General features: G+C 37.4%; 1 protein-coding gene across 1 annotated transcript in view; it reads left to right on the forward strand.

Moving 5' to 3' along the window:
* Nucleotides 1-1,256: 1,256 nt before the first annotated feature.
* Nucleotides 1,257-12,486, forward strand: part of sh3glb1a (SH3-domain GRB2-like endophilin B1a) — a 19,467-nt gene continuing 8,237 nt past the window's right edge. Inside the window, exons 1-5 of the mRNA XM_053494540.1 lie at nt 1,257-1,404; nt 7,035-7,176; nt 9,083-9,211; nt 10,000-10,133; nt 10,879-10,971. Of these exons, the coding sequence (XP_053350515.1) occupies nt 1,342-1,404; nt 7,035-7,176; nt 9,083-9,211; nt 10,000-10,133; nt 10,879-10,971 (561 nt within the window). The 5' untranslated portion in view covers nt 1,257-1,341. The remainder of the gene's footprint in view (nt 1,405-7,034; nt 7,177-9,082; nt 9,212-9,999; nt 10,134-10,878; nt 10,972-12,486) is intronic.

Consider the following 12,486-nt stretch of genomic DNA (forward strand, 5'->3'; position numbering starts at 1 on the left):
TCACTTACTCAGCCACTCACTTAATCACTCACTCACTCAGTCACTCACTCACTCACTTAGTCACTCACTTAGTCACTCACTCACTCAGTCACTCACTCAGTTACTCACTCACTCACTCACTCAGTCGCACAGTCACTCACTCAGTCACTTACTCACTCAGTCACTCACACACACACTCACATGCTAATTCATGCCCTATGGGTAATTTGGGAATTAGCTTAATCTGGAAGTCTTTGAACTGTAGGAGGAAACCAGAGTCGCCAAAGGAAACTCACCAAGCATGTAAGTTGGAGCATGGAGGGAGAACTCCATACACACAGACCCCAAGGCGGGATTCAAACTCGGACCCTGGAGATTCTAAACACAAATACATTAAGTAACAGAAATTATTTTTCCTGGTAACACCAATGACAATTTAGAGAAAAATCATGACCATTTACAGCATGGCTTTCGTGATTAAGACCACATGGTTCTCAATTACATCTAAATCAATTCATTATTAGATATGATCAGTTTTTATGTCCAATTTTTGACGGTCATAAGTATAAAATGAGTAACACAGATGACAGATGTAAAAGCTTCATATAATGTTGCAAAATACGGCAAATGAAGAGATTCATCTGACATACAGTAGTTTTTGCATTTGTTCAGTGCGCTTCGTCTAGTGCTCTCTGACGCAGGAACAATTTCAAAATGTCAAATGTATTTAAAAATTAAACTCTTCTGTAACAGTAACACCAATTATATAGTTTGGGGTGACTGATATTCATTACATATTATTAATTATAATCAATTATTGTTTTATGATTATTTTATAAGATATTGATGTTATTGTAAATCAGATTTATTTCATGAACGAAATATCTTCAGATGAAAAGTGTACAGTCTTACTTTGATGTATGGTCATAGTGACAGGACATTACTTTAAACTCGACCTTTTTAAAAAAAAAAATCTACAATTTAAATATTAAAAGTAAGATAAAGGATTTCAGATTGAAATGACATTTAAATGATTTTTGGTGACACTTTGCACTTTCCACCATTTTTGTAGAATGACCCAAAGACATGAAGTTGTGTGTGTGTATGGGATGTGTTGAGGATATTAATAAAGAATAACACTGAGTACTGTATTTGTAGTTTGAAAACACAGTCTGTTATGTGCAGTGACTGTGTGTGTGTGAAAAGTAAAAGAGGAGGAGCTCCCCCCAGCCGGTGGTGATGTGTGTTGTGCGACAGCTGAAGTGGTGTGTGTCCGCTTTACCAGTGTCTGTCTCTCTCTCTCTCTCTCTCACACACACACACACTCTCTCTCTCTGTTGTTGTATGGTTTAGAAACACATAATGGACTTCACAGTGAAGAGACTGGCGGCGGACGCGGGGACCTTCCTGAGCCGGGCGGTGCAGGTACAGTGTGTGTGTTTGTGTGTGTGTGAGAGAGAGAGAGACGGTTGGCTGGGAGGGGTGCGGTTAGCCCGTTAGCCAGCTAGCATTAGAGTACAGTAAACACTAAGTCCACACCCTCTGCTGTTGTTGTTGTTATTATTATTATTATTGCTATTGTTGTTGTTATTATGGTTCACACTGTCAGACTAATAGGAAGTTCACTGGATTAACTGTGAGACTTTTACTAACACACACTTTGACAAAATGACTCATGGAAAATGTAAACATTTCTGCACTTAGGTTCATAAACAAACGGACGCGTTGTTAGCCTTTTTAGTTTTATTAATTATTGACACGCGACCAGTTTATACTTAAAACTTCTCACGTAAGAAAAGTTTCAGACTCAGCACATCCGCTGCACAGCTCTCAGAGCTTCATTAAGGAGTCGGTTCTTTAAGTCGACTCTTCTAGGTGATTCGTTGTCACTTGAACACTGCCAGTGATTCGTGTGGATGTCAAAAAGTCGACTCGTCTGTTAGATGATTCAAATGATCTGACTCGTAGACCTGACCGGAAGTCACTCGCTGATGTGAGCCCTCTTTGTGTGGTTTAGGGCTTTGGGGCGGGGTTTAACCCGGGCATTAACCCCTGACCCTGGCATCAGTCAGCCATCTTTAATACCTGCCATAGAGGGACCTCGCCAGGGTGTCTCTTAGGGCAAGTTTTCATTTTACCACAAATCTCAACCTCAAACTTGTCAATACAAAAAGTTGCAGAAAACATTTTCAGACACCACAAAATTGATTTGATCCATCTACATGCGTTACCTCATCAACAAAGAGACACAGAGCGAACAAACAGCAAATGATGAGGCAGTAAAATAAAAAAGTCCCGGTGAAGATATTCTTATAAATATGTTCATTATTTATATAAATAAACAAAAGGTTCTGTCTGTACTTTGGTCAGAACTTACTCTTTCAATTATATCTTTGTTTCATACATTAGACAAACCGGAACCAGTCTCAGAAAATTTCTGTCTGTCTGTCCAGCAGATATTGTCACAGCATTGCACAAAACTGGATAGACAGAATTTAATAAAACTTTGCCAGTCCTTTGGTCTTTGCCTGAAGTTAAATCTGCAACAAAAATGTGTTTATTCTTCCTAATGGAAGTTTCCTAATGGAAGTCTTATACTTCTGAAGCCGTGGCACTAGAATAAAAAACAGTAATGTAAAGGACCTATATGAGATGGGTCGTTAGAGTAAACTTATCCGGAGCAGTCCGAGGTGAGGGCGTGTAAAATACCAGTACTGTACTGTGAGCCCAGTGTTATGCGCTAAAATCAAAACGTTGAGTAAAAGCGATGTTATGAACATTTATGTTTCTATAATAATAATTTAATATATTTCTTCAAACACTTTACACATCAATGACGGGTACTAGCACTAGTAAGGACTAAAATGCAAGGAAAGTACAAATATATACAAAACACAAGAACACGGGCAGTCTGGAGCAGCGAGTGTTACCGAAGAAACATCTCAGCATTTAATTTGATTTTATTGCCACTTTATATATGCAAATGGGATCACTGATGCTCCAGCAGGTCTTAAGGGAGAACCTCATAGAATCAAACAGCAAAGACAGAGGAGTTTGTTTAAGTGTTTACAACTCTCTCCTTTACTGAGGTGTTCTTTAATTTGGTGGAAGACACAAGCCTTTTCATTCAATTTCAATCAATTTCATTGCATAATCACTGCATAGCATAACTTGGAAATATCATCAACAAGTAAATTCTCTCAAGGCATAACAGTGATACATACAACAGTGGTATATATATATATATATATATATAATATGAATCATGTGTATGTTTTCAGTTACTCTTTTATGTTCATATTAACTTTATGATAATGGTTTTATTGGAGAAATTAAAGCATATTCTGATTAACAAGTATCCTTATTAAATAATTCATTGTCAGTCTTTGCATGTGCAGGACTGTTAAGTAGTAAAAATTGGAGGTAGCAAGGATTAAAAAAACAGCAGTGAGTATCTCAGGATGCCCCATGTCTGTTTTTTCCCTTTTTTGTAAATAAAAGTCACAGAGAGGAAGTGATTAATGCAAAATTAAATATTAGTAAAACTACTCACAGGGATCGTAAATGGAGTTCATACAGGCATGGAACAGATAAAGGAAAGGATACAAAGAGTAGGTGGAGCTGGGACACTTACGCTTGTGCTGGTTAATATTATACTTCAATGAAATGTGAGATGTTTATTGGCTAACGCACAGGACTCTAAACATCTAATTAAAAGGAATGAACTGAAACCAGACATTATATGCATTGCTCATGACGGTGTACACAACAGTCAGGAAAGATAAGAAGCAGGGATGAGTGGCCATGTATGGCAGTGGAGGAGTAGATAAGGAAGCAAGCTGTGAATATTATCACTTTCATGTCCCTTGCAGAGGAATAGAAATGGAACTGGTGGCTGAAGCAAAGACCGGAGGCAGGCGTGACAGAGCAGTGCTGTAATGCGGAGTGAGAACATCAGTCTGATTTGCACTATACATCTCCATATCTGTGAATAAGCGGTGATTAAGGTGACGGAGTGACTGGAGAGGAAGCAATTAGTCACTTTCTTAAAATGGCGCCAGGAAGGGAAACAATGAATCCATTAGGTTGAAATAGAAGTATGAAATAAAAGCTGATGTGAATGAGGAAATGGCGTCAGTGTACTGATACCGAAAAAGCATATGATGTGGAAACTATTGATGAAGGTGGGTGCAACAGAAACAGGTGGGCAGATGTTAAACATCAGTAATGGTTTAATGGACAGTCTGCGTGGTGGATAATGGTGCACATTTGTCTGATAATCTTTAATCATGATTAGTGAGATTTAATCACAGGTGTAAGGTGGATAGGTTTTTATTTGCAGGTGTTGGCAGTTTGATGGCGCTTTGACAAGAAACCTCAAACATGATATATGAGGTGCAGAGTTGGCTTAGAAGTTCAAATGAATGAGATAATAGTGAGTCTGATAGGAATAGGCTGAGGAGTCAAAAGATTATCACTAAAAACTTACATTGCATTATGTATGCTGTTGAATAAAAAAATAAATGAAGCAGACGAAACTAAACCACAGGATGCTCGGAGTGTGACACTGTGATGAGACTTTGGCTGGACAGGAGAAACATTGGTAGAGTAAACAAGACTATTAAATTGTCCTGTTTAAATTGAGTGTGTGCATTACAGCATGATGCAACAATCTGTCAGTCTACACAGCTGTAGATTAATCTTTATTTATGGACGGAGGGCACAAAATCTGGAAAAGTGATCATATGTTGTGATTCGGCTCTTAGTTAGTTTTAAGGTCTCGCTACACTCAGTCTAGGTATAAAGTGATTTTAGTCTCAGTGAGTGCAAGGGGAAGAAAAACAAAAAAATGATGAAAGCGAGCGAATGAGAAATACTCTCAGACACACAGATAAAGCACAGATGCACTGCAGCTACTGTGAGATGGAACAGAGTGCTTTATATTTTAACGTAGGACACATGGAGGATGAATTAAACCTGTTGTCTCTATCCATATGCAGTTAATACTCAGTAGGTGGCAGTAAAACATCTTTCAGTTAGATGTTAACTGCCTGGGGATGAAGAAAAGAAAGAAGAAGAAGAAAGCAGCGCTCACAATCTTTTTATGTTAAGCTTAAAGAATGATCTGATCAGAATTTTTTTTAGATACTTAATACAATAAGAACTTTGTTAATACCATGTTGTAAAGGAAGGGATGTAATTTATTTACTTACATTTTTCATAATTATTTTATTATAGAACCAGATCAATATACAGCTGAGACGGAGAGCAAACATTTAAACACTGACAATATCCTGTTAATATGAAGGAGTGATCATGAAGCCAGAGTCGCCAGACAGTCCAGTGAAAGAAAGCATAAAAGAAAAAAAGAAAGAAAAAGGGGAAAAAAAAAGGCAAGACTAGGTTCTTGATTGTTCAAGTAAATCTCACAAATGGCCATATCCGCCAAAAAAGGTCAGATTTGTTCTGTTAGTCTTTCCAAAGAGAGACACAGGGGATCAGCCACACACATCTACACATCTTCAGGGTTTGTACACAACATGAGGACCATGAGATCCGTATAGATTTCTTTGCCAGATAAGATTGGATCTCATCACAGATAAGATAAATCTACTGATGTTGTACAATGTGACAGGCGTATAGTTGGAGACAAAGTGATATTTCTAGCCAGGATTTTCTGAACCAAATCATATTTTTGATTTTTTTTTTTTTGTCACTCAAATAAAAAATAATGTATTCTTTTTTTCCTTAGTTTTTCTTTGATAAACTCTCGACTAAAGCCCCGCTCTTGCCTTGTGTACCGACAAACCACACAGTAGTCATTATCACTGCTACAGCCCTTATGCCATTAATAGTTAATGTAACCGCACCCTCATCACATTTCTATTACACACTTCCCATCCTTCTCCTTTATTCATTTTTTTATTATCTTCTCACGTAGTTCACTTCTGTCAGTGCTGGTGTAGACAGTCTTCTTACTTAAATAAATTCTTTTTCTTTCAAGTCGAGGCTTTTACACAATTTTCAATAATATGTATTGTATTATAGATGTATAATGTGCAGTAATATTTAAACAAGTTCTGTTCTGAGAGATTTTGCTCACCAAACATTGTCTTTTTACTGGGGTCTGAACACAATTGGCGATATACAGTATATTACAGTACAGTGTTCTTTACAATCGTGACGATGATTGAATGATTCATGTTAAAAGAACAAATGTCTGCCATCTTTTCACCTTGCTCCATTCTCTTGCATAATTTTCACGTTACTTCTTGGCGCTTCTTAGCAGTACCAGCTTCACTGCCGCTGCCTTTGCGCTGGCCCTCTGCACATCCTGGGATGCGCGCTGCAGCATGTGACAACGTACGCCTGACATGTGGGCTAACATACGAGGAACTGTTCTGTCCAGTTTCATAGATAGTTCAGAATCTATTTTATATTATTAACATTGAATATTATCTTTTATTTTATATAGTTTAAATAGAATACAACTACAAGAAATAAGTTTATCTATTAAATAATATGGAAAGTTGTTGTTATTATTATTATTATTATTATTATTATTATTATTATTATTATAGTAAATTAATAAATCAGAAGGGATCAACAGAGGCTTTCTGTCTTTCAGTTACCAAAACCAGAGATTATGGACATTATGTGTGCACGCACGCACGCACACACACACGCACACACTCACTATCTGCCCTTCATCTATTAGCTTGTGTTTTCCTGTGGGATTTTGACTACAATAGCAGTTTTTTGTTATATATTTTTATTTGTAGTGCTAAACACGGGCCATCCTGTAAAAGTGTTTTTTTTTAATTTTTTTATTATCTTTCAGTAAGTAACAATTAGACAGTGCGATGGATCCCTTGCTCAAAAATACTGACTCGCCTGTAGTTAAGACTTGATTATATTAAAGAGCTAATTTTGTTAATAAATGATCGTAAATGGTGTTTTTGTGATGGCTTTGTGATTAACTGAGTCTATTAGTATAAGACGCACAGGGAGACAAATCTTATCGAATGTTTTCTTCATGTCCTTTTCATTTCTAGTTCACAGAGGAAAAGCTGGGCCAGGCCGAGAAAACTGAGCTGGATGCACATTTGGAAAATCTTCTCTCCAGAGCCGAGTCCACCAAACACTGGACAGAGAAGATTTTGAAGCAGACAGAAGTGCTGCTGCAGCCAAATCCAAGTGAGATGTGTAGTATCAGGCCTCTGAGGGCTTTGGGGTGAAGTAGAATTCTAGGTTACGGTGGTTACGCAAGCGATGCATAAACAGTAAACTCTGGGGTTTCTAGTGCAGAGCAAAAACAATTATTGCTGTATGCAGTAGTTGAGACAGGTTACTTATGAGCCAGTGATGAGATTTAACAAGATGTGAAGATGATGACTATTGAATACCTTTAAGGTAAGAAAGGGCATTGGTGACTCAGTGGTAGGTTTCTCGCCTGCCATGCGGAAAGCCAGGGTTTGGTTCTTATTCAGTGCCCAAACTCCAGCTACTGGGGACAGTGCCAGTCCCAAGCCCGGATAAAATGGGAAGGTTGTGTCAGGAAGGGCATCAGGCGTAAAAGCTGTGCCACCCTTGTGGCGACCCCTTGTCGAGAAAAGCAGAAATTGAAACAAAACAACATTCAAGGAAAGAAAAAATATATTCCATATTGCTTATATTGTTATTCAGTCATTATTTCTTACATTTTTTATCTTATTAATAATTGGTGTTCTGCCAACATGCTGTAAGTAAACTGTATATAATCAGCAGTAATTTTAGCAAACACAAACTCGCACAGCTAAAATGCCTCCCTTTCCTTCCTTTATACATTTTTATCACCATAACTTTAACTAACTAATTATTTTTAAAATGTAGAAATATATTTCTTTTAGATTTAGATTTGTTTGAGTCCACGTTTTAAATAAAAATGTATTTTCTGTATCTAAACATTGATACAAACCACAGACCTAACTAAACTATAACAGAGACAATAGACATTATAAGGAATACCTACAGGGTGTCATGAACGAATTGAGTGTAAAAAGCTTGATCTAACTGTAATCATGCTAAATGAGCCAGGATAGTGGCAGGGAAATGGGGCTTCTGTTTATTTCTCCACATGAAAGTGTGTGTTGGTGAGGATGCCTGGGGTACAGTCGACGTGCCACTCATTCCAAAACTCTTCAGGAAAGTTGAGGTCAAGGCTTTGTACAGGTCATTCAAGATTATTATACAGGATCAGGTTTGGGCCTCTGAGTTCCAGTGAAGGTAAACTGTAATATTATACAATTAAAAAGACATTCTAACTGTCTGCTTCACTGTGACAAAGTTGGAGGAGTGCCCTTATATGGATGTTATTGGTAGGCGTTCACAAACTTTTGACACTATTCCTTTTAGGTTTTTCGGAAAAAGACTCCAAAGAGATCCAACGCAAGTGAAGGAGACCATCATTAGGCCAATAAAAACTAACAGAGAGTTAGCAGTAACTTTAAGAATGCCCAAATCAACAGTACGATACTAAAAAAAGAGAGACCGAACGAGTGAGCTCAGCAAACCACAAGGGTACTGAAAGTGGATAATCACAAAATTCTTTATTAAAGAAGTTGAATTTTTTTTTTAGCCAGGCTAGAATGCCACCCTCTCGAGGATGTACTGTAGGCATATCAATGTCAAAGTCTACACCCAAATAAGCAAATCACTGTAACACCCAAGAACAGAAAGGCCAAAGGGAAGAAAAGAATATAGAGACAGAAAGGAAGGGCTCGTGTTCCACATCATTTCACATTCTAGCACATGGTGCAGGCAGTGTTATGGCGTGGGCATGAGTGGCTGCCAGTGGATCTGGGTCACCGCTGTTTATTGATGATGTAGCAGAATGAATTCTGAAGTGTACAGCGTAATACATATCGCAGTGTCGATTGCTTCAGTTCAAATCTATTGTGTATTTTAATCAGCGACTCAATCAGTTTGTACAATCGATTAGAACATGAACTTAAAAATACTGTACATGTAGTCTATAATTATTTTTGTATTTTTTTTTTATGAAATGTGGATAGTGTTCTGCTATTCCTTCTCACTGGAGTGTCGATCTCACTTTGCCTTACAGATGTGCGGATAGAGGAATTTTTCTACGAGAAATTGGACAAAAAAGTCCCCACGCGGATGAATAACCACGAGCTGCTGGGACAGTCCATGATCGATTCTGGGACTGAGTTTGGACCTGGCACAGCGTACGGTTAGCATCTGATAGTAATAAGAATTTCATGGAATTGATGTAGCAACCCTTATCTGATTGTAGATAACATAAACTGTTGTGGTTTTTGCAGAATGAAAACCCATCTTTCACATCGCTAGTTTCACAATTTAAATGAATAATCATTCTGAAAAAGCACACAATTTGTTTACAGTGTTTTACATTAATTCACAGTAGCTTTAACCAAAATTAATGTTTTAAATATTAATCAAAATACTACTTAAGTATTATTGCTTACTTAATTGTGTCACCTGCCTGTAAAGCCAAGTGCTGTACGTACATGTACGTAAGCAAAGGCGATAACCAAAAGGGTGAAGGTCAAATCTGTTATCCACATCTCCTTCAAAATCACTGCTGAAAATTTGCACAGTATCTCTCCATCCTCTCGCATCTGCGTCATCATCGTCTGTAATCGTCACACTTTTCTTCCATCAGCAGCCCCCCCTGCACCATTCATGGGTATTTGTCCAAACCTTCACATAATCTTTATTAGGAAGCACAGATGTGCATTGTTAGAAGAAGCACTTTCAGTAAACAGTCAACACGTCTTTCTTGGAAGACTCATAAATGTTCCAGTCACTAGTCCTGAACCTTTCAGCAGAGCTTCACTGCACTGGTGTTTATCTTTATCTCATACAGATACATGTGCACCATTAGATAAAATGTCATGTCTGCAGAAACAAGATGTAACATCGACTCCAATAATATGTACGAGTTACACTTCAGTCCTGAGTTTGAGTTTAGTGAGAACGTTGCCTGTGTGTCGTTAGGAAACGCTCTGATGAAGTGCGGAGAGACGGAGAAGCAGATCGGAGGAGCTGAGAGAGAGTTCATCCAGAGCTCCGCTATTAATTTCCTCACACCTTTCAGGAATTTTCTGGAGGGTGATTTCAAAACTATAATGGTAAGTTTTTGGTTTGAGTTAAGAAGAAAGTTGTGTGTCGTGTCATCAGCTCCTTACACTGTATTATACACTGATAGTACATGTACAATTTGTTTCATAAAATTTGTATTAGAAATATGAATTTTACTTTATTTGATTTGAATGGCTGGTTATTTTTCACACACCCTGTGCATGAATAAGAACTGCACAATAGTATGCCATGTTTAAGTAACAATTCCTCACTCTCTGGCAGACTGCAAGCATTGTAGCTATCCTCAGGATCATGGGCACTTCGCCACAATGAGTTTGATTAGTCTTTGGTAGACTCTTGGTGGATATTAGGGATGAATGTCCTGTTCAGTTGCATTTTGGTGAATGCAAGCTGTCTAAGCTTTATTATTTTTTAATAGGACGTTGTCGGTGAATTCATACTGAGACATGATATTCCTATAGCCTTTATTACAGTATATTGCCTAATAATTAAAGTGAAAAGAAGTTAAAAGAAGAAAGCTCCAAAAGAAAAATGGAAGTTTAAGCCTAGTTTTTTTTCCCTCTAATATGCTTTCAAGAAAGAAAAACGCTGTCCTGTCTGATTATTTAAAGAATGGCATGAGGTCAGCACTCAGGCTTTACATTCTATTCAAACCTGGGAAAATGTGTCCATTAAAGTCTAAGATAGAAATGTGAAATATGAATGGCTGATGTACTGTAGGGTTATATGAAGTGTTTTGTGGTCGTGTGATTTTGTTGCTTTTCTTCATCATAGAAAGAGCGCAAGCTGCTGCAGATCAAACGTTTGGATCTCGATGCGGCCAAGACAAAGTTGAAGAAAGCCAAAATGGCTGAGGCGAGAGCTGCTGTGAGTTATTGTTTAGTGATTTTTATACAGTTTGTGATGCTTAGACAATTTTTAATGAATTAGGCTTATTGCTATTAAGTGGTTTATTTGCATATTATTCTGGATTTAATGTCTCAGCAGTGGGGTGGTGTACACTATATGGGCAAACCTCTTAATTATTGAGTTCGGGTGTCTCAATCAATCAGACCCCTTATCCCCAGTGAAGAGCAATCTTAATGCTTCAGCATACCCAGACGTCTCAGGCAATGCTATCAATTCTATCAAACACCCTTTTCCATTCCACCATGACCCAGTGCACAAAGCAACGACTAAAAGACTATAAGGTTTGGTGAGTTCATTGTGGAAGAACCAGGACTTCTCGTCCAACAACAGTGCCTGACCTCATAAATGCTCTACAGAAAGAATGTAAAGAAAACATGAATTCCCATAGAAACGCTCCCAAAACTTGTGGACAGCCTTCCAGGAAAAGTGGAAGCTGTTATAGCTGCAAAAGGCGGGCCAACTCCATACTGAAGTATAGTAGTGCTGTCAATCAATAAAAACATTTTGCAAGTTAATCAGAGACATAGTATGATTAATTATGATTTTAAAATATTAAAATTTACTTGTATTATAAATGTATAATGTTGGAATAAAAAATGCATGACAAACTGGTGTGTATATATATATATATATATACATACATACACACACTGTACGTATATATAATTTACTATTTATTTTATTTCATTTTATTTTTCTTAAACTGTCCAGTACAGGTTATGTAAAGCGTTTCTTTTTCCTAAACAAATTACACTCTCCCTACACACACGCTGCCCAAACAGACCTTGGCAGCAGATATAAATGCAATGCAACACTTCACAAATAGAACAAATGTGCAAATCATCATCAAACGTGTCAGATGGATTAAAGTACAGTGAGTCAATAAGCAGTAAGCAGTTACCATCCTGTAAGGGAATCAATAGCAACATTCATAAATGGAAAAGAGAAAAAAATAAATAAATTTGTCATTGGTAACAATCAGATTTCCCTATCTGGAAGGCAGCACCATGAGACTCTCAAAGCGCAACAAAAAAGGTTTCCATTTCTAATAAAACTTTTTCACAGATCTCCTTAGTGTAAATTTTATTGTTTCTAGTTGAAGAAAACAAAAAAATATCAGTGAACACAATACGTTTTATTCCTCTTACTCTATAGCGTCTTTTCGGTCACCGTCATTAAATGTGTTAATGGAATGTAATGGCTTTTACCCAGACTTCAACATATTATTGTGTGTGCTATAAGCTCCTGTTATCTCTCTCATTTGATCGGTAAGTTATTATAAGACTTTCTCTGACCAGGTTAAAATTTTTTCCTCTTTTTGACGAGAAAACTACTAGTCATGTTACTGATGAAACACAATGCGCACGACGTCTTCTGTCCGGAAGTACTTTCTGTAGCAATAACATGAACGGAGTGCGTCGTTTTAAGAGCCTCGTTGTTTAGCCTTTTTGTTAAGTATACGACTTACAGAAC

This window comes from Clarias gariepinus, chromosome 4, assembly GCF_024256425.1.
Source record: "Clarias gariepinus isolate MV-2021 ecotype Netherlands chromosome 4, CGAR_prim_01v2, whole genome shotgun sequence".
NCBI classification, from domain to species: Eukaryota; Metazoa; Chordata; class Actinopteri; order Siluriformes; family Clariidae; genus Clarias; species Clarias gariepinus.